The 23,632-nt window shown below is 35.2% G+C and overlaps 1 protein-coding gene across 3 annotated transcripts; it reads right to left on the bottom strand.

Moving 5' to 3' along the window:
• Nucleotides 1-23,423, bottom strand: LOC104886613 (cytochrome P450 711A1). Of its 3 annotated transcripts, XM_010671076.4 has the most exons (5): nucleotides 23,064-23,421; nucleotides 13,585-13,737; nucleotides 853-1,636; nucleotides 632-727; nucleotides 1-544 (listed from the first exon to the last, which is right to left on the bottom strand). In XM_010671076.4, exons 1-5 carry the CDS (start codon nucleotides 23,297-23,299, stop codon nucleotides 212-214), a joined length of 1,602 nt encoding a protein of 533 aa, XP_010669378.1. In that variant the 5' UTR covers nucleotides 23,300-23,421; the 3' UTR covers nucleotides 1-211. The 3 variants fall into 3 exon arrangements, with proteins under 3 accessions (XP_010669378.1, XP_048495068.1, XP_057248631.1); XM_048639111.2 differs by lacking the exon at nucleotides 13,585-13,737 and having other exon boundaries at nucleotides 23,064-23,423; XM_057392648.1 differs by lacking the exons at nucleotides 13,585-13,737; nucleotides 23,064-23,421 and adding an exon at nucleotides 3,307-4,054.
• Nucleotides 23,424-23,632: the final 209 nt, after the last annotated feature.

The raw sequence follows: 23,632 nt of genomic DNA on the forward strand, positions 1-23,632 counted from the left end.
TAAATGGTAACAAATGGTTGTAATGATAATAATTTATAGGTAAAGAAAGTGTCATTGAAGATGTTCATGGTAATCCTGAAAGACTCCTTTCACTTTAGAAATTTACATGTTCATTTAAAGGCATCAGGATTTGACTTTATTTACAAAGTTGCATATAAGTTCTTTATAACTACAGTCATTCATTACTGGCTACCAAATGGGATTTGATAAATTACATAATTCGCTTGATGACTTGAAGCTTGACTCCATGTTTGTAGTTCAAAATGATGCCATACTCTAGCTCTACAGGCTTCTCCATCTCAGGGGAGTGTCGGAACACATAATGGCGGTATAGGTGAATGATTGTGAGCTTTATTTCTTGCATAGCGAATTTCTGCCCAATGCAAGCTCTCGGACCAAGCCCAAAGGGTATGTGCGCGTATGGATTCCTATGCTTCTCCTCTTCCCCATTCGGATTGAATCTTTCTGGTTTAAATTTCTCGGGTTCTGGAAAGTTCTTCGGATCCTTGGCTAGAACACCTGGTGCTAGCCATACCCATGTTCCCTGCTCCCTCAAATAATTGTAACAATTCATTTACTTGGTTACATATATATGTACCAAAAAACTTACTAAAAGTTCTAAAGCTCTTACCTTTGGGAGCAGGTAACCTCCTATCTCAACTGCTGCAGCTGTTTCTCTTGCAACTAATGGAGATACTGTGTAGCACCTCATGGATTCCTTGATTACCTATCAACATAACATTATCAAGATCAAATAGTACTTCTCAATTATACTCCCTCCGTCCTTATTTAACTGTCATAAACTATATCCGCGTAGTTGGGTGCCACAAATCGAATGAGACTAAGACTTACCTGATCGAGATAGGGAAACTTATGTTGAAGATCATGAGCAGTTGGCACCTGATCACGCGGTCCAAACTCATCAATCTCTTGAACCAACTTCTTCTCAACCTCAGGATGTCCAGAAACTAGATACACAATTGAAGACAATGTAAAGGCTGTTGTTGCTGACCCAGCTAAAAGGTGTTCATATGCAAGTGCACTAACATAATCTGAAGTGAACAAATTTCTAGACACTTTCTCAGAGTACCTAGCACTCAATATCAAAGACAAGAAGTCCTTCAAATCTTTTTTCTCTTCTTTGTCTCGCCTCGAAACAATCTCATCAAGCCGGCTACTCAACTTGTTATTAGTCCTTTCGACTTTCCAGTCCATAGTTCCTGGTATCCTCTTAAGAAGTTGTCGAAATGGCTCTTGAAGGAAGGGGACTAATAGGCCTAATATGATAGAAAATGATCCTGAGAGATCCATTTTGAGTGTGGTTGTGGAATATATATGTTGGTTGATGAAATCTGAGACTTGAGTATTTTTTGGTTGATCATTTGTTGAGCTTGGTTTAGAGAGGCCAAAATTGATACCAAATGCTGCCTGTCCTATAATATCAGTGGTCAATTTGAGGGAAAAGTTAGAGAAGATTATGTATTTGTTATGATTTTCTAGTTCTTGTGAACATAAATGAGTGAGATTTTGGGTGGCTGATTCTATGATTGATTGCATGGTGGGTAGTAAACTGGCTAGATGAGAAGGCTGGTACATTGAGATTATTGTGTTCCTCATTGTTGACCACCTTGAATCCCTGCATCATGAAAATTTTAGGTCTTGTAATGTCATTTATTAGCTTGCTCTTAATATAAAGTAAAAATTATGTCTTGGTACACAATAATTGTTGGATTTTCTACATCATCTCACCGAGTTTTTCAATTTTCAATTATGTTTAAGAATCTTATTCGTCCGTTCTTTTTTAATGGCAACGTTTTCCTTATTTGGAAGTTTCATCTTAATTGCAACGTTTTTTATATGGTACTCCCTTCATTTCTTTTTAATCTACATGCTTTCCTTTTAGTCTATTTCTTTTTAATCTACACACTGTTGCTTTTTCTATTTTTGGTAACATATCACATTTACTTTATCCTCTTTTTAGATTTTAACCCACTTCTTTGTTTTTTTCTCTCACTTTTCAGTTTCTCTCTCCATCTTTTCAATTTCTCTCTCATACTTTTACACTTAGCTTCCTCCTTGGTTCTCCCCCAAAGTGAAGTGAGTAAATTAAAACGAAACAGGAGTAATATCTTCTCCATCCCTCTCCTATCATATGACCTCCACTTTCTATCTATCTTTATCTTCCTACTTTTCACATGAGTTCCTTTAAAAAATGTGAATATAGAAATATGTCGCAGTTATTATAGAGCGGAGGAAATATACAAGAAGTCTTGTCGTTTAATACCTAATTGTAAACTTCCTTCTAATTTAAAGTGAAGAATAATTATATCTAGTTATTCAAATTTTAAAATACTTTAAACTAAAAGAAAAAAAATATACATATAAACGCATGATATATGAAACTTATTATAAAGCATATTTCAAGTGCTTTTTTTGGGTGGTATGAAAATTATTGTTCATTTTCTAATTAATTTTTTAGGTAGTCTATTAAAAATTAAAATATACTTTTCTCTTGTTCTAGACATTATATTCTCCCTTGGTTTTGTTTACTTGCAAGTTTGCAACATTTGCCGCTAAACATGATAAAAGATTATCTCGCTAGATTTGTCTCAATGTGAATTTTTATGATATCTATCTTTTATAAGTTTTAATTAGTTTTTTTTAGGTCCAAACGATACCCAAGTTATTTGATAAAACTCTATGTTATAATTATTTGTGTTGGGAATTGGCTGTCACAAGTAAAAGCTATATTTTGATGGTTGGGCTAAGATTTGCACTAAGGTTTTTTTTCCTTTTCGAATTGCATAGCAAAAAAACAGTAAGTCATTTTTATCTATATTATATATGCATACAAAATATCATACTTCAGTCGAATTGTTGTTAACCCATACTCTTTCTTTGTTTTATTTTGTAACATAAAAACTTGTGGCGAATATTTAAATAAATTTTGTTGGGAATGATCATCATTGATATATTAGCTCATACTAGTTAGGAGTTCATATTTTTTGTTCACGTCTTCCGGCTTCGTAAGAACTTTTGCGTGAGAGAAAAATGATATTTGACAACATACTTGCTATATCACAAATCATGAAACCATGACTGCCATGCTTGCCTATACATTTTGATAAGATATATTGGTACTAATATCATGTAAATAAAAATATTAATAGTAAATAAAGATATTAATGATCAAAGGATGATTTTAATCACCGTGAAATATCTTTATGCTTGAGCATTTGTGCCGGAACAATCTAGAAAGTAATCATAGCTCGACTTTAACAAAGAAAAAAAATGTGGCCCACTTACCGGTAAAGTGAGGATTGATCTAGGCCTAAATTCAAGCTCCAAATTGAAAACAATCAGGTCATCAAATTGATGAGGTCTAGAAGAAACTTAAATAGTTACAACTTACAAGGTAGAGATGATAAAAGACACTTTCAGAGTATCTAAAGGGCATACTCAACCTTACATTGACCACTATTATATACTTAGAATTTGGCCACCAATTATATATACTTTGTATTTGGTCACTAATAATAAAGTTAAAATATAGTCACCAATAATTATATAATTTGACCACTACGTTATGCAAGCCCAAAGTAAATCCATGCAATTGGGGGCTAGGAGGAAGGATAAGACTTAAGAGGGGAAGTAGATTTGGGCATGGGACGGGTCGGGCCTGTGGACTTAGGGAAATGGCAATCCGAGCCGAATTCGAGCCCATGAGTGACGTGCTGGGTCGGGCTTGAAATTTTCAGAGTTTGTCCACGACGGCCCGCCCCGGATCCAAGGGCCCACGGATCGGGCTCGTGCCTCCTGCGAGTTGGTCCGTATTTTATGTTTTTTTTACAGTTTTAGGCTAAAAAACAAAGGAAAAGAACGTTCGGCCCGCGGGCCGGCCCATGGGCCATCTAGACGGGCTCCTGTCGGTGTGGGCCTGAAATAAAATTTCTTGACCGTGAGACCGTGACAGGCCCGCGGCCCACCTAGTGAACAACGGGCCGGACCTCGAGCGGGCTTGTGTCGGGCCGGCCCACGTGCTGGTCCTGCCCATGCCCACCTCTAAGGGGAAGTAAAAGGAATATATATGTTGTATGTCATTCGTATTGATTTTTACATATGTCAGCAATTATTTGAATGTCAATTTTTTTCTTATAATCAATTAGCTTAACATATAAAAAATTAATAAATTGAATTATTGAAATTATATTTTGAAACTAATTCAACAATATATTATTATTATTAGTATTATATATATATATATATATATATATATATAATATATATATATATATATATATATATATATATATATATATATATATATATATTGGTTTTGAATTGCAGTCAAAATTAGTATCTAAGTTGAATAGTATAAAAATTTTCAATTTTACATTTATTTAAAAAATGGAGGTAGTATTAAGTATTAAGCTTGGGACTACAAAATTGAGGATATGGACTTAAACCGCCAAATCACTTCTGCTGAAAACTCCCAGTTTGCGTCCCAAAGCCAACCACAACCTAAACCTATTTTAAGCAGAAGAAAAAGACAATGGAGGCTGGTAGGTTTCCTAGCACAAGAACTCAGGAAGTATGATGAAGAAGCAAAAATTCTCTCAGCTCAAAAAATTTTCGACCTCAACCTTCCTCCTAAGGAAGAGCAATTGACCTGTGAACCAGTGAAAGCCAAAAGATTGAAGGTTCAAAAGAAGACGAAAGGAAAGGGAGTCTTGAAGTTCGGCCTTAGCGAAGATGACAAGCTAGAGACAGACATCTCAGATTCTGAAACTCAAAACACTTCTGCCTGCAAATGTATTAAGAGAAATGGAAGGAAGAAGAAGATAGCAAAGATCAAAGGTGCGGCTGACCAACAGCCTCGGGTTCATATATGACTATCTTAAGCTGGAACTGTAGAGGACTCAAAAGCCTTAGTCCTCAGATCTTAGGGTTTATCAATTCTACAGCTAGCTCTAATAGTATTGATGTTATCTTTCTTTCTGAAACAAAAAGTAAAGTGTCTAGTCTTGAGTCTGTTTTCTCTAAGTTGGGCTATTCGGAATGTACGGGAGTAGATGCAGTAGGCAATAGTGGTGGATTATTTCTTTGTTGGTCTAGGAAAATAGAAATTTCAATCCTCCACAAAAATCTGAACTATGTTTGTTGTAAAACAGCCGATATGGCTGGTAATGAATTCTATGCTGCGTTTGTTTATGGCTCGCCTCACCTCTCTTTGAGACCGATTATCTGGAATGATCTCACTGGGATCATGGATCAGAATAAGGGCAAATGGCTGCTTATTGGGGATTTTAACCAAGCAGAACACAAAGATCAAAAACTTGGAGGCTCTAGTAAAATCCAAGGAGCAAAATCTTTCATGAATTGGAAATTGCACAACAATCTCTTAGACATCCCCTTCCAAGGTGTTTCTTACACTTGGACTAACAACCGAGCAAACTATGACGCCATATACGAAAGAATTGACAAAGCTTTCAGTAACCCCGATTGGATAAACTCGTTTCCAGATGCGGAGACTTGGAACCTCCCCATTTTACTCTCGGATCATAGCCCCATTATTTTACACCTCCAAGTCACAGATAAACGAAAACACTCAAGGCCTTACAGACTGGATGAGTGGAGCTTAAACTACGAAGAAGTGCAAAACATAATTAAGAATGAATGGAAGGAACTTCAGATAGGCTCCTCTTCTTTTGTTCTTCAAAGGAAACTTCAAAATACACTTAGAAAGATTCGAAACTGGAGTCTCAACTTCAAGGCTAAGAACAACATCGACTGGAAAGATATCAATCAAAGCCTTACGACACATCAAAACAATATCACAGACATCAAGCAAGCAGATTCTGAACAACATTTCCGTAAACAAGTAATTGATTCCGTGGATATGAAAACTCATTACTGGAAGCAAAGAGCTAAATCAAGATGGGACGAATGTGGAGATAAAACCTCTTCCTTCTTCTACAAGAGCGTTAAAGGTCGGGTTTCTAGAAATACTATCAAGGCCATAAAAGATCAAGAGGGTAACTGGACTACTAATCACACCACTATCAAGAATATTTTCCTCTCAAATTTCATGAGCCTCTACCAACCTCAAGACAAGAAATAGAGTTTTGATTTCTGAGGAAGATTCTTTCCTTACCCCAGTTCAAACCCTTTCTCAAAGGCACCTTGATAATTTGAACTATCCTTTCTCAAAAGAAGAAATAAAAAAAGCCTGCTTCTGCTCCAAACCTCTGAAATCCCCTGGACCAGATGGTGTACCCCCAGTTTTTTTCCAAAAGAATTGGGAGGTTGTCGAACAAGATGTGTACAATAGTGTGTTCTCTTTCCTCAACTCAGGATTCCTTCTCAGAGAGCAAAACAAAACTTACATTACACTCATCCCTAAAAAAGATAGGCCGCAAGATCCAAAAGACTTCAGACCAATAAGCCTGTGTAACTCCTCTTACAAAATAATTTCAAAAACCCTGGTTAACAGACTTAAACCAATCATGGGGGACATTGTAGACAAGTATCAGAATGCCTTCGTTCCGGGAAGACAGATGTCAGACAATTGCTTCATATCCCACGAAATCATCAATTGGGTGCGTAAGAAGAAAAAAGGTTCCAACTTTGCGGGAATTTTAAAAGTGGACCTAAGCAAAGCTTATGATCGTATAAGATGGGACTTTGTAGAGGCTATGCTGCGAAAGATGAGATTTCCAGAAAAATGGATCAACTGGATCATGCAATGCGTGACTACAGTTTCTTACTCCGTCTTAGTTAATGGAGAACCCTCTCCCTCGTTCGTCCCCACCGCAGGCTTGAGACAAGGTGACCCCCTCTCCTCTTACATCTTTATATTGTGCATGGAAGTTTTGTCCAAAAATCTAACCAATATGCAGCAAGTAGGAGACTTAGAGGGGCTCAGATTAGCTCGAAGCGCCCCTAGAATTTCGCATCTCTTCTTTGCAGATGACGCTCTCTTTTTCTTCAAAGCAAACCCCAAAAATTGCTGGGCTATCAAACAGGTTCTAGAGTCCTTCTGTAACAAATCGGGAGAATCTATCAACTTTGAAAAGTCCCTTGTCATTTTTAGTCCCAACACTCCCAGGAAATTCATGAAAATTCTGAGAAAACCTCTTGGAGTTAAAACAAAAGACAAAATAGGAGACTATCTGGGGTGTCCTATGGAAGTAGATGGAAGAAATACTTCTCAATTCGAAAATATCTACACCAAAGTTGCAAGCAAAATTCTTTCCTGGAAATTTTCTACCCTGTCTCAGTCTGGAAAGCTTATCCTCATTAACACCATTCTAACTTCTTTAGCAGCAAATGTCATCTCAATCTATCTGCTCCCCAAAAAAATCTCAAAAACCATCACTACCATTCTTCTAAAATTCTGGTGGGCCTCATCCTCCGATAAAACCCCGATATACTGGAGAAAAAGAAGTCTGCTTGAGAATCACAAAAGTGTAGGGGGTCTAAGCCTTAGGAATTTTGAAAACACTAACAAAGCTCTCCTGTTCAATCAAGCCTGGAGAATCCACAACAATAAAGACTCTCTTATCAGACAAATTTTTGTGGCAAAATATAAAAAGGATCCGATAGAAATGGTAATGGAGGGTAGTAAACCAAGAAATTGTTCTTATGCTTTTGGGAGTCTCTTCAAAGCTTGCACCTCCTTCAAAGATGGTCTGTATAAAAAACTAGGCAATGGAAGGAACATCAACATTGATAATGATCGATGGCATCCGAATATAGACCTCAAGCCAAAGTTCCCTTTCACTCACCCTATCAGAGAAAACTACTCAACGACTGCTGACCTAATCAATACAAACAGAACTTGGAAATCTTCTGTCGTCTGGAAACTCTTCCAACCAGAAAAAGCTAAGGAAATTTTGGCTACTCACATTCCAAGAGAAGATGAAAAAGATGAGATTGGTTGGCGGTTTACGAAAACAGGTCATTTCTCTGTTAAAACAGGTTATTGGTTTTTGCAAACAAAGGACTTAGATCAGCCTGACAATTCAAACTTCTGGAAGCATTTTTGGAAAATGAATATATTCCCGAAATGGAAACTTTTCATCTGGAAGATTCTTAACCAGGCACTGCCAACTGCGGATAACTTAGTCAAAAGGAAAATAAAGAACGTCAACCCAACCTGCTGTCTTTGCAAGTCCCAGTTCGAAACCGCAACACACCTTTTCAGAGATTGCACAATCTCACAAAGAATCTGGAGTACCTCCATGGGTATCTCAGCGACTCAAGGTACTCACCTACCAATTCAGGAATGGATTAGGAATTTTCTCAATCTGTTCAAAAGACAGAAGCAAGACTATACAGAGGACATAGAGATAGATTTTATCTCTACCCTTTGGGGTATCTGGATACATAGAAATGAAGTCATCTTCAAGGGTATACCTCCTAACCCTGGCAGAATCATAGATGAAATCAAGCACAACACCGAAAGGGCTCAAAACTCAAGGAAAAAGACAAGAAGAAGATTCAAAAAAGACCCAAAAGAAAAGAGCATAGAGGTTAAATGGGAAGTTGGTCAAAATCGATCGATAAATACTCAAACTCTCGTAGTTGATGGTGCTTGGAAGAAGAAAGTGAGCTCAAATCAGTGGCAAGCAGCTATCGCCTGGAAGAACACAAACAATGACCGAGAAGAAGAGTTTGCAGGGAAAATTTTTGCTACTTCCCCAGTGCAAACAGAAGCCTACGCTATCATGAAAGCATTAACAGATATGCAATGGAGATGCTCGGAACTTTTTATTAAAACAGACAACGAAGAGATTATACGAGCTCTAAATAATCAAGTTGGAACAAATAAAGAGATAGACAAGATAATCATAGATATCCGAAAATTAGCTAATAACTTTAATTTTGTTAGTTGTAAAAAAGTTAAGAGGGAGGAGATCAGGTTAGCTCATAATCTAGCTACTAAAGCTAGAAAAGGCTAATTTTTTTTCCTTCTTTTGTTTGCTTTTACCCATTGTCAAAAAAAAAAAAAAAAAAAAAAAAAAAAAAATTTGCCTATGTGTCAAGCTATTACTCATTTCGCCACATGTCATCACTATACTTATTCTCATTTTTTTAGTGCCACGTGTAAAATGGATTCAGCAAATGGAAGTACTTTACAATCATATTAGTTTGTGTATAATTCCGGCACAGTTGCTAACTAATAATAAACAATGTTAATATTGATATAACTTACCATTTTACATTACCATTTATGTAACTTACCCGTAGTCGTAGATTTTGATTTATAATGTAGACAATTTATTTTGGAGTTGCGGGATCGATAATTTTCACAACTTTTTATATTGCTTAATTATTACTCCAGTAGAGTACATTATTATTAGATATTATTGTAGTATACAATAATTATCTTTACGTGTCATTTGTCTATATTAATAATGTAGGGGTAGCAATAAGTTCGAGTTGGATTAATTTCAAGTTCACCTGATTTCTATTTCGGGTCACTTACCCCTAATCCAAACTTGACTTGATTCTGATTTCAGGTCGAAAATTAGAATTTGAACCCGACCTTTTCGATTTCAGGTTGACCCGAAACCAACCCAAAATGACCTGATTTTAAATTTAATCATTGCAATAATTCAACATATTGTGTGAGTCTTGAATTCAAATGCCAACTTAATCAAATTTAGAATATTCAAGAAACGAGTTTGGTCTAATACAAGTTAGATAAACATAGGTTGGCCTGCCTTGAATTTGACCCCACTTCAAAGTCAGATTATTCGGATTGTTTTGAGGTTCAAACATTCAACCTGAACCTAACCCATTATTTTTTCTGGTCGGGTTGGGCTGACCCATCTTTTTTTTCAGGTTGAAAATTTTAACCCAAATCCGAAATTTCCAGGTTAGATTCGAGACGGGTTATCATATTGGATCAGCTTTAATTTTGACAGCCCTAATGAAAAGATTATATCATGAAATATAAATTTACAATTTATAATCTTTCAATTTTAAATGTAGTCATTCCAATAATTTTGGAATTAAAAAAAAACTATTTGAGAACTAAAAAAAAAATCCATGTGCATTATGCACAGGTCCAGATAATCTTAATATAAATTATTTCTCAAATAGTCAAGATGTAAATTATTTCGCAAGTCAATAGTAACAAATTTTAAAAGCCATCTAATCTTTTATTTCTCATTTATATCTTTCTTAAATTATTTCAATATTTAGTTGTGTATGATCACTTCATGATTCTAATGTAAATATCACAAAATATTCAATTTCTAAATTGAAATATTTTGGGTTTTCATATTTTTTCTTAGATACTTCCTCCGTTTCTTAATAAGTGCAACGTAGATAGAGAAAGTGTGGAATACCAAGGAATGTAGATAGAGAAAGTTGGGACCACAATAAAGTAGAGTAATTCAAGTGATGAAACAAAAAAGTTGTGGTCCCCTCTTGCTTTTTGGTGGCATATTTGTAATAATATTGAACTACTTTTACCATTTTGAGCTTGGTTGCACTTATTGTGACTATTCCAAATAAGGGAAATGTTGCACTTATTAAGAAACGGAGGTAGTATATGTTATTAATATTAATTATCAGCACATATTTTGCTGACCCGCAAATGAAAACCATGCTATCTAGGGGGAATAGATATTTTTTTTAATATGTAACAATATTGATATAAACAATTAGATTCATTGTAAGAAAATTTATGTGAGCTTAAAGCGAGTTTGAACAAGTTTGACCACTAAATGTTACTCAAAGTTAATCAAATTAACCTAAGCAATGTATGTGCTATTAACTTAGTACCATTTAATCATTTATATGGATAATAATAATAATAATAATACTGATTATTATAGATAATTCATATTTCAGTATAGTGCATCGCACGGGTTGTAAGCCAATTTTAGACTATTCTTAATACAATATTATATCATTTTAGATAACAAGCCCATTTAGTTATTTTGTTTAAGGTTAAACCTATTTTAATTTATACGATTCTCATTACAAGATCATAATATCGTGTAGGATATTTCTATATTCATTTCTTAGGTATATATTAGAAGAAAAATTTATACATTACAATATATATTTCATTTATATATTACAATATACATGAAATTTTTTGTATAATAATAATTATGATTAAATGGGTTAAACGGATAATTCGTTTATCAAATATGTCGGGTCAGGGTTGAATATTTCAACCTGTTTATTAAATGTTTAGTAAACCCAAACGCAAATCCAACCAAACCTGAACTGATTGCCAGCCCAACTTGGTTACCTACTCTACTTTTATGTTCATACTATTTCATTACATATTTATATAAATATATATACCATGATTTCAAGGGACGTATTATATAATTTTAAATATATATGGTCATATCAAGAGTTATTAGCAAAAAGGGTTTGATGAACATTAATAACTGATATTTCTATATTCATTCCTTAGGTATATATTAGAGGAAAAATTTATACATTACAATTAGAGATGGCCAATAGTGCGGGCCAATCCAGTCCATCCAGCCCAACCCACCTCGTGGGCCGTGTGGACGGGGCCAGCAAAAAGCCCGGTCCAGCCTAGCTCAAACCGTGAAATTGGTGGGTGGGCCGTGGGCTAGATTTTTTGAGCCCATCCCACCAAAGCCCACTACTAAAACCTCCCAGCCCGGACCATGAAACCGGTCCAACCCGACCCATGAACCAAACCAGACCAATCCAAGTAAATATTGAACCAAATTGTGTTATTTTAATCAAATTGTATATATTTTATTCAAATTGCATATATTATAATTAAATCAAATTTAAAAATAATGAAATTATTTATTAATATTAATATTTGTATATATTTTTAATTCATTTAAAAAATTTTATGTAACAATAATGAATAATTTCAATAATTAAATAATTTTGAAAAAAAATTCTCATGCCGGCCCGTCAGCCCGGTCCGGCCCACCAGACCCATGAACCGTGAAAACCGGTAACAGACCGGTGTGGGCCAAGATTTTTCAGCCCGCGGACCAGCCCGCCAAGCCCATGAATTTCACGGTCCGGTCCTGGGCCGTGAAATCACAGCCCAACCCACTATGGCCCACGATCCGGCCCGCCCAACCCGCACCAGTGACCATCACTAATTACAATATATATTTCATTTATATATTACAATATACATGAAATTTATTGTCTATTTGATAAGATGAGTTACATGTTATTTTTTTAATAAACTAAATTGAAAAATGTATTTTCTCTTTAATTTTTTTTGTTAATTTACATTTACTATACAGTGTAAATTATAATGTCACTACTTTATCTTTATGTAGGGTTTGCAAAAGCTAACTCAATACGAAATACGACCCGAACCTGACCCAAAATAAGCAGGTTAGGGTTGGAACTTTGACCGATTTTCTAACCCATTGATTAAACAGGTAGGTTGAGGTTGACATTTTCGACTCGAAATTGACATGCTTTGACTTTATTAACTTACATATATGTAGAAAATTCTCGAAAAATATATTGATAAATCTAAAATTTGGTTAAAAAAGTAAATATTGCTAAAAGTGGTCACAATTATTATAAGAAATATTAAGCATGCATACTTTCAACAGTGAACTCTCTCATATATACTTTTAAGAAAATAATTAATTTTTTAGATAATACTAATTATGATTAAATGGGTTCAACGGGTAATTCGCTTATCAAATAGGTCGGGTCAGGGTTGAGTATTTCAACCTGTTTATTAAATGTGTAGTAAACCCGAAAGCAAATCCAACCAAACTTGAACTGATTGCCAGCCCAAATTGCTGGTTGTCTGCTCTACTTTTATGTTTATACTATTTCATTACATATTTATATAAATATAGATACACCATGATTTCAAGGGACGTATTATATAATTTTAAATATATATTATCATATCAAGAGTTATTAGCAAAAAGGGTTTGAAAAACATTAATAGCTGATAAAGAACGTGAAAACTCAAATGTTACCACAAATGTATAGTACAAATACGTGGTTCAAAATGTTTTTAAAATACTCTTATTATTATTGTCATTTAATAATTCATTTGTGATGTTCATTCACTTCGTTGAGATAAAAGGGTTTTTTCGTGTTTCCTCTTCAATAAATGCTACATGCAAATTTGCAGTGTTTTACCATGTACTCCCTCCGTTTCCTAAAGATCTTCCCACTTACTGTTCCTACAGATACCAAGGAAAATCAAGTTGTGTGGGGCATGGTGTGAGTAAAGTAGGAGAGAGAAAGGGTCAAGATAAATAAACAAATAAAAGGGGTTAAAGTAGGAGAGAGAAAGGGAGTAAAATTGAATTAATGATGTAATGGTGGACCATATGATAGTGACATGAGAGGGTAAATAGGAAAATTTATTTTGCCAAATAAGGAATAAAGCAAAAGTGGGAAGATCTTTTGGAAACACCCTTAAACGGAAAGAGGGAAGATCTTTAGGAAACGGAGGGAGTATAACATAATATATACACATTCTTATTTGATATAAAAAATTAATTCAAAAAAATAAACTTCCTGTGCATTTTTGCACGGGTGGAAAACTAGTATTCACAATATAAAGTAATTTACCTGGTGAAGAAAAGACCCTTTTGGTGTAGGTGTGAAGCATAAATAGGGGAAGGAATGCTTCTGTTGGGAAGATATTTGAACTTCTTTATTCCAACTTCTCTGCATAGCTCTGGATCTGCTATTATTACTAGTGGCTGTCTCCCTAAGTGAAATCTGCAACTTGGCCAAATACCAATAGTATATATCATGATCATATTAGTGTTTGTGTATATATAATGTAGTTTATTAGTGTAAATTAAATAATTCAGAAGTTAAACATCATTTTTATTTTGATTTATTAACTAATCATCTCATGTTAATTAGTTAAAAGTAATGTTAATTAAGATAATCTATATTAGTAAGTTCTTAAATGGATTAGGTTAAAAATACTTAAATACATGGCATCCTTGTGTATAATAAGGCGCTTGGGCCGCAAAAGCTTGTTACATTACTTTGGCTATTAGAATTGCTAAGTTTGGTTCTTTTCTGATTGTAGTTTTCTCGTTGTAAAAAAAAAAAAAACATTCATAAGCTTGCAATGCGTAAAGTATATTAAAAAAAAAAATCCAGATATTCTGCTTGCATTACATCGCGTTGATAATCTGAAAAATTCAAGTAATAGTAGCGAAAAAGATAGTACTACTACTCCCCTCAAAAAAAAAAAAAAAGATAGTACTGCTACTCCTTTCTCCTCAAAAAAAGATACTACTGCTTCTACTATTGATCCAAGCAACACGAACGATTCTGTCAGTACTTCCCTCACAAAGCAAGGCGGTAGCCACGACGACAACAACCACCATCAGGATCTCCATCAATTGCAAGGCACCTACAGGCTACAAGGCTACAAGCACCCGCAAAGTGCCATGGTTCTATTCTTGCTCCGACTCATCAGAAATATAGCTCGTGGATATTGGAAAATAAATAATTAATACTCTCTCTGTGACATAATATAGTGCTTGTTTCCTTTTTGCACGGTTTCCAATATACATTTTTAATTTGACTTTCGATATCTCCAATTTTTTATTTGATAAAAATATAAAAAATTGATATTATGAAAGTACACATTGAAGAAAACTTAATAAAATCTCACATGAATATATTAGTTGCATATATTAATGAGAATATTTGGTCAAAGATGTTAAAGTTTGACCTTAAGAAAGAAAAACAAATACTATATTATGAGACAGAGGGAATAGTTTACATGTTCTAAATTTCTTATTAGCTTGTTCTTTAGCTACCCGTTTGAGTTTTTTTTTTTTGACAACGGGGAAGCACAAGGAAACTAAAAAATAGAAGTCATGAATTGCGAACAAGTTCTAGCACACAGCTGAGCTGTATCATGCGCTCTTTGAACTTGTTGGCGATTCACCTTTAAAAGAAAACACCAAATGAATGATTCTGCCAGAAGCTTGATGTCCCTTATAGTCCTGTAAATCAATGAAGGAGTAGACATGGGATATTGAAGTGCCATTATGGCTCTGTTTGGTAGGGCGTAAAACATTTTCAGTGTAAAGTGATTTTCATGGAAACAATTTACAATGGAAAACACAATTCCAAAATTAGTTTTCCGTTGTTTGGTTCGATGTAAGAAAAATGATGAAATGAAAGGAAAATGAAAGGGAAAGTAAGGAGGTAGTGAGTGGAGTGTACAAGAGAGATGAGGAAAATAGTTTTCCCTTCATTTTGAAAGGAAAATGATTTTCCATCTTTGGGAGAGCAATTTTACCCCAAGGGAAAATGGTTTTACACTCTTTTGCCAACCAAACAATGTAAAACTGAAAATAGAGGAAAACAGTTTTCCGAGAAAACGTTTTACGCCCTACCAAACGGAGCCTATAAGGTAGGTGCAGTTTGTGAAAAAAGTAGTACACTGCAAACCATGTGAATGGGCTCATTGGAGAGCTTTAAGGAAAGCTTGACTCTTAGCATGAAGAGTCGAGTTAGCGAGTCCATAGGTGCCTCCTCCATAAGTCATGTGTGTCGGGGTTGAAGGATCTTGGATGACCCAAGCACAACCCTGACTTTTGTCTCTTTCTTCCATGCTGCATCAAATTGTATTATATGTTGAGGAGAGCCTAATTTAGTGGAACCCAAATGAACCCCAAAAAAACCCGGCGGGGAAGCCATATCATGTTCCGGAGGGTGAAAAAAACGAAGGCTATTAAATCAAGGGAAGGTTGCAAGATGAGAATCCATTGCTATAATATCTTGAAGATTTTGAGATATTCGAGATACCTCAGGTTGAACATTTCGAAACAGACGTTCATTGATATGCAACCATATGCTCCAGAGGGTCCAAATAAAATTCTTTATTTTAGTACCCCGTAAACCATCATCGCTATAAAAAAGTAGGATATAATTTGTAACCCAATCAGAGCACGAAATTGAGTTACTTTGTAAAACTTGAATTGGTGACGAGAATAAATGCCAAGCACTCTGCGCGAGTGGACATGCTTGGAAAATATGAGATGAAGTTTCTAGGTCTTCGTGACAAATATCACAGAAAGGAGTAACAGGAACTCTCCTTTTGTTCAATTGTTCTTTTGTTTGTAAATGATCCAGAAGAAGCCTCCATACAAAATATTTCCATTTCGGGAGGATTGGGAGGTCCATAAAACCTTGAAAATCTTTCGCTGCTCCTCTCTAATCAAAGAAGTGAGACTAGACGTCTGCTGGATCAAATGCGCATAGGCAGTTTTAGTAGTAAAGTTTCCAGGTAGACGATGCGACCAAACTATAAAATTACGTTCACTATGAGATGGAAGTTCTGTGGAAAGAATTTCCCGCGAGTCCTTATTAGAGAAAAAGGACCTAACCAAAGCAGCTTTCCAAACTTAATTTTCCACGTCAATTAAATCATTAACTCTTGAACGCATAATTTGTCTGAGTGGCAGTACACCCTTCGCAACTGGAATTCTCCCATGAAGCCAAGTTGTTGAGAATGTTTTAAGGGTAGAACCATTTCCAATTTTTCAATTGCAACCCTGAAAGAGTTGACGTTCTGCCATCTGGAGACCTTGGAAACCCCATGATCTATGAGCACCCATCTTATGAATATAGGTACCTGTAGACAAAGCATGTGGCTTGATAGTATTGTAGTATGAAGAAAGCAGACAATGCGATTTTGAGTAAATGTACCAAGTTCTTCGTAAGAAAAACCTTATTAAGGACATGAATGCACCTAACTCCTAATCCACCCATACCCTTGGGTAGATGAACCGTGTCTTTGTTTACACAATGGATACCCGATCTATCCTTGTTAGCCCATAGAAATGACATTATCATAGAATCCAGACGATTTGTGATACTCATAGGAATAACAAAGGAAGAAATAACATGAGAAATCATAGCTATAAGAATTGTGTTAATAAGGATCACTTTGGTTGGCATAGAAAGAAGAAGACTATTCCAACTCAACAGCTTTTGCGATATAAGATCAATTAAGAAATGGAAATGGGTCGGTTTTGCACTTTGAATATCTGGCGGGACTCCAAGGTGTGAAGCAATGGAGTCTTTATGATCCATGTGAAGAACATCTTTAAACAAACTTTGATCTTGAGAAGTAGTGTTTGGGCTAAATTTAACATATGATTTGTGAAAATTTATTTTTCAGCTAAATAAAAACAAAACCTTTTGTTAATTGCATCTAAGTGGACACAAGCACTTTGAGTCGTTTTAAAAAAATATCAAAGCATCATTAGCAAAGAATAGATGCGAGATCGAAGGGCTTCTCCTTGTTACTTTAATACCTTTATAGAAGTTCAACTCCTCCCCAAGTGTGAGCATTCTGAAATAAATATCCATGCATAAAATGAAAAGATAGGGTGAAAGAGGATCACCTTGTTGAAGTCCACACTTTGGATAGAACGGCGGAGATAATTACCCATTCAATAAAATTTTGAAAGAGACTGATGAAATACATTAAATGACCCATTGCATCCAAACTAGAGGGAAGTCATAAGCTTATAGAATTTTAGAGATGAAAGTCCAATGAACTGTCATAAGCCTTATTAAGATCAACATTATGTGCCGCATAGGAATCATTAGTAGAAGTTTGCCTGTTGATAAAATGAAGCAATTCATGGGATAGGAGAACATTATCGGTTATACTACGGCCCGGAACAAAAGCATGTTGGAATGGGGAAACCAGTGTAGATAAAATTGGCTTCATTCGGAGCACTAGACATTTCGCTACACACTTGTAAAGAATATTGCATAAGCTAATAGGTTGCAATTGTGAAATATCCGTAGGGTTGGGAACCTGATGCAACATTACTAATAACGTATTGCTCCATGATTTAAGCAGAAACCCATTTTAGAAGAAACTCTGCACTGCGAGCATAATATCATGGCCCACTAGGCCCCGGCGATTTACGATTCCGCAATTGAAAACATGGCACTTTTAATTTCTTCATTACTAAAGGGTTGCTAGAGCTCAAATTGCTGATGAGAAGTAAGTGTAGGCAAATGAAGCTCACGTAGTACTTGTTGTGTTTCGTCTTCACTAGCAGGTGAACTAGCATTTGCAAAAATTGACATCCAAAAATCCTGCACAATATTGATAATATTCTGGGGGTCAGTGGCCCAGTTGCCTTGAACATCCTTAAGTGAAACTATATCGTTCCGCGACTTTCATTTTTTATTTTCGTATATAGCAGATGTGAAGGACAATCCTCAAGTGACGTCCATTTGCTTTTCATTCTATGTTTCCAATAAAGAAAACCCTTTTTTCGAATGCGGATGCATTGAAGTAATAGACGAAAGATAGTCATGACCACTTTCCATATTATAGACTCGTTTCCCTATTATAGCTAAGTTTTCACTCAACTCTTTCCAATTCATACCATGCGATTTCTTGTGATGCAGACACCAATGATGGAGAGCTTTTAACAACTGGCCAGGCTTAGTTTGTGTTTGAAACATCAGAGATCCAGTATATTGCCTAGTCCAAATATCCTTAATAATAGCAATTACTGGTGTTTGTTGTACACACCATGATTCAAGTTGATATGGTCGCTTGGAGATGGTGGAAATATGATAGGTAGTATATATAATGGTTGCATGGTCAGAAAATATAATAGGTTCATGTTGAAGAATAAGATTAGGGAATAATGCAAGCCATGATGAGGATACGTAAGCGTTGGCGTGCATATGTTAGAGATCCAGATTTAGGAGTAATACTGATGGGCTGCCCAGCTGATGAAAAAGGCCTCCTAGATTGATTGATAGTAGGCATTTTAATACCCTGATTTACAACCTCTTGTAATAATCTAGAATTAGCGTGCATGGGAGGTATCCTGTCCCGGTCAATAGTAGGAGTGACTCAGTTGTCAGCTGGTTGGTGTTGCACCCATTCTGTAATACCTAAGGCTTGAAACAAAGTTTGACGAACCGGAGGTTGATTATGAGATGACTCATCTCCTTGTTGGCGTGTATCCGTGTTATGTATACCCGCGGTGTCAGCCACTACAGGAGAATTCCTTGAATGAGATGGATAAAACTGAGCATAAGGGTCTGAACACAAGCCAAATCTTCGTCCCGGAGACTGTTGCACCATATTAAGTCCATCTTGAACATAACGAGGGGGAAGAAATTGAGAGTCATTGACAGGTGAATCCTGAGTATTTTGAAGATGGGGATCAAAATTCTCTTCACCGGAGAAATATTGATCAGAGTCAGCAGAAAAAGAGCCTGAGGGAAAATCTTGATTCCCAGAGTTATCATCACTGTCTGGAGATGGAGGAGGCCGAGTAACCGGATAATCTTCATGATCTTCAATATGTTGTAGGAGATTGACTTACATGTTCCGGAACATCTATCAGGGAGTCCTTCAATTATATTATTGTTAGGCAAGAATCATAGGCCCATAGAGGACCCGCCTCCCTGAGTGTTCCAGGTCAGCCACTCGAAATCGAATGCGCCTATGTGCTTCATAATAAGATAAATTTCAAGCCCTTGTGTAGTGGCCTGCACAACCACATTTCTTGCAAAACCTTAAAACATCCTCATATCGAAAATATACCCAAATTACTTCAGAATAAAAAGGTGGTAAGAAACAACCTGGAATTAAAGGTTTTGAGAGATCAATCAACATCGAAATTCCGGTTCCCTTGGGAGATCTATGGTTTCGTCAGGCATGCTTTCAATGAAGCCTACATGACGTAAAGCTTGCATGGCACATGCATTCGAAAGATAGCCCATTGGTAGCCCAGCCACTCAAACCCAGATACGTGCATGGTTAAAATTGATACTTTGCGGCACAATGGACCAATGACAGGCCCGAAATGTAATAATGCAGCCGTCGATAATGGTTGCATGTTCTTGGAGTAATGCTTCAACGACATTTCGCTGATTGCATGTGAAGATATTAAAATCCCCAGTTCTTTGGACATTTATTGAGCCAAGTTTGTCCCATTGAGCATTTATAAGACTCGGAACCAGTGATGGTGCGGGCGGATTTGGACCAAAGAAATGCCCAAGAACAGACATATTCCAATGTATACAATGTAACAAAGAAGGATCTGGTGGAGGTTCAATTAATGCCCCCATACAAAAGTTTTGGAATTCAGACGATCCTTGCATGTAGTGAGAAGGGATGAAATAAGAATAAAGGGGGGGACTTGAATGAAGATGACAAAAAAGAGAAGAAGGAGTGAGAGAGTTTAATGCACCTAATAAAGCTTAAGTGAAGTACAATAAATAGCTCATCTGATGAGCAGTTTTGGAGAAAACAGAAGGAAGCATTGTTAAGCGTGCACGACGCCGATTGGCTCAAGCATGCATGAAAATCAAATGCAAGATCTAGTACCCTATAACCTGTAGACATAGGAATATCTATTCCCGGAGAAAGCTAAAGGCCTTGATTGGGATGGCAAAAAGTTCTTCACCTTTGAAGAAAAAACCTAACGCGTGCTGTGGGTGAGAGGGGAGTTGGATAAATTTGCATGAAACAATGTTTGTGGAAAAAGACACTCACAAGATGTGAGAGAAGCTCTCAATTTTTAGAGAGAGAAGTATTTGTGAATTGAGTTATTTCTTGTAGTATGGCAATATAACATGATTTATTTTTGTTAAGTTGTGAAGAATTTTGATTTAGTTTCCAGTTTCATTAACGTATTGGGTACTTTGAAGAGACGGATATTTTGAGTGAATAATTAATTATTGATTTGCCTTCTTAGATTAGTTTAATACCTTGATATAGAGTTAATACTAGTTGCATATGCACGAGATGCGTGCGTCGACAATCTTATGTAGTTATATACAAATTGACATTTTTTTTTATTTAAAATTATGTTGATAGTGATGTAAATCATTGAGGTTCTTTTGTAGATGATATTATCCTTTTATATTAAAGGTGAATGATTTTTAACTTTTCAATATTGTCACTGTAAAATTTGGTTGATGATTTAAGAATTTTCTTTTCAGCGACTTCAGTATAGTTCTTTAACAATTATAAATGTTAAAAACCATATTGTTTGAACCTTGTAAATATGAAATATTATGTTATCACGATATATTGCTAACTTTTTTTGTTGAAGATTCTAATTGATTTCGTGAATTGATTGTGTCAATCTAGTTTATTAAGTTATTTATGGTATTGCATATTCCATTTTTGACCTACTCATATGGCAAGTTTCGTTGATTCTCATTTTTCAATTTTTTATAAAAAGAAAAACATTGTTTTAAATTATTAGAGGGTATCTTAGTCACTTGAAAAGAGGACACCACACCTCCTCCCTCGGCTTATATAATAGAGATTAATCTTGTTATTATGTTACGCTACATCAAGTCTATGCAATAATCAAGAAGTCATGTTTTAGTGCTAAACTAGTTTTTTTGCCCGGACGATGCCTCGGGTCAGTTACAATAAAAAAATATGTTATTATTTTTACATTTGATTATTTATCTTGCTACTTTTTGTATTTTTTGTCTATTAAGAAATTGAAAAATTCACGTCACGACGTGATAAGTAAAAAAAATTTGAAATCTTTGAATTTGAAAACAATAACTTAAAAGGAATTGTCGTAAGAGAATATGACATCAATATTCTCTTGTAAGTTACATAATAAGAGTGTAAAAGATGTATACACTTGTTTAAGTTTTTTAGTTAATTATAGTTATTATAAGACTTCATCATATTTTATTTGAAAAATTAGACAACAAAGTCATTGAGTATTGATGGTTAAACTCTTACTTTTCATTCCAAAGGTCATGTGTTCGATACCTTGCATCTACACATTTTTTTTAAAGTGAAGAGTACGCATAGACATAAAACATTCCCATTAGAAATTTGAGGAGAGTGCCACATGGCACATAGGCTTTCTTTCGCACGCCTTTTAATATATTTGTATAGATAGATTAGTATTTGAGTTCGGGCGTTGTCTCGGATTGGTATTGTGTTTCCGAACTTGATATGCATTTTTTTTAATCCCACTAAAATATATTAAGGAAAATTCAACATTTAAAAGGTACAAATATAATAATGTGGACACTTAAAGCATTATTAAAAGTTAGTTGAGATGTAATTGTGTCATGTATAATAGTAAGAGGCCACGACTTCAAATCTTGTTGCAAGCTAATTTTACTTTCGTTAATTGACACGACTTATGTACATTGGACAATTCTAGTAGAGTAACAGATGTGCCACGCAGCGTGTATACATTGTCATACACGCCTTTTAATATATTTGTATAGATTTTCTCTAGAATATATAGTCGTCGCAAGAAATCTATATGAATGGGAATTAAATATGTGATCATATGTGATATTATTATGATAACAGAAGTGTAGTATTAGAAGATATGATTAAAGCTAATAAGATAGAATTAGGACATATAGTTTTTCTATTGTATAACTTAGAGTCTAATTAGATATTTTTTTAAGTTAATGTTTAGTAAGGTTTCTTAACCTTGTAGTATAAATACATGATCGATTAACGAGAAAAGATGTGACCAACATTAAGATTGATATCTCCCATCACATGGGAGACCAAGGTTCAAATCTTGGTAGAAGCAAAAAAATTTAATATTGTTATGGGTGGGGGGTTTGGAACTTTGTTGTGCCTTTGGGTGAGTGACCATGCGCGAGAGCAGCCCAAAGTGTTTCCAAAAGGAGGTCCAAAAAAATATTGAAATTGGTATCCTTTACCAAAGGGAAACAAAAAAATATTGAAATTGGTCTCTCTTGTCAGAGAGAAACTTACCATTGGATATCCATCACACTAATGCTCTTAGAATTTTTTTTAACCTTTGAAATCTTAAAGTCAAAGATTCATAACTTTGACCATTTTGTTAATCATATTCATACCAATGTATATTTTGTTAATATTTTTTTATAATCTTACTAATAAGTAATTAAAGATATTAATATTCAATATTAATATTCAATATTTTGCGTTAGAGATGGTGAATACCAACCATACTTTTTATATAACGAGAAAATACGAAGGATATATATTCCATATATTGAGACATAAAAGGAGAGAAAGAAGAGAAATAAACCTGAAAATAGGACCATAGAGTTTGGCAAAGGTGGCGAAAACATCAGGACCATACTTAGCCATCAAGGGAAGGTGACCTAACAAAGGGTATGGTGCAGGGCCAGGTACCCTCTTGACCTTCCAATATGGTGCATACAAATAGTGAATCACCAACCCACTACATACTAATATTATTGCCACTAAACTTGGGAACATTAACATGGGTGCCTTAAAAATGGAGGACAATTCTAAGTACATACCCAAATATGATTATAATGGAGGGGGGAGTTTTAGTTAAGAAGAGGGAGGAAATGAAGGTGCTGAATTAATATTTTAAAGAAACACATGAAAAGCGGCAATGCAAGTCTCTCTTTTTAAAGGCAACTTGATCATGTAAGAAGGTTGCATCTTTGTCGGTATTGGTTATCAATTTATCATCATTATAGTTTTGACATTTCTTAGTGGTGGAGTGTCAACTTCCTTTGATGCTTTTATATTGTGGCAACTTTTGTGATGGAGATAAACAGAAAATATGATAAATGCCAACAATTTTAGTGGTCGTTGATAGAACATAAAATTAGTTTTAGGGTT

The sequence above is a fragment of the Beta vulgaris genome, chromosome 2 (assembly GCF_026745355.1).
Source record: "Beta vulgaris subsp. vulgaris cultivar EL10 chromosome 2, EL10.2, whole genome shotgun sequence".
NCBI lineage: Eukaryota > Viridiplantae > Streptophyta > Magnoliopsida > Caryophyllales > Amaranthaceae > Beta > Beta vulgaris.

Coding starts and splice junctions, on each gene's coding strand:
- LOC104886613 (XM_010671076.4), bottom strand. CDS start 23,299: ATGTACTTAGAATTGTCCTCCATTTTTAAGGCACCCATGTTAATGTTC. Junction 13,738..23,063: donor CTCTATGGTCCTATTTTCAG/GTTTATTTCTCT, acceptor GCCAAGTTGCAG/ATTTCACTTAGGGAGACAGC. Junction 728..852: donor AGTTTCCCTATCTCGATCAG/GTAAGTCTTAGT, acceptor TTATGTTGATAG/GTAATCAAGGAATCCATGAG.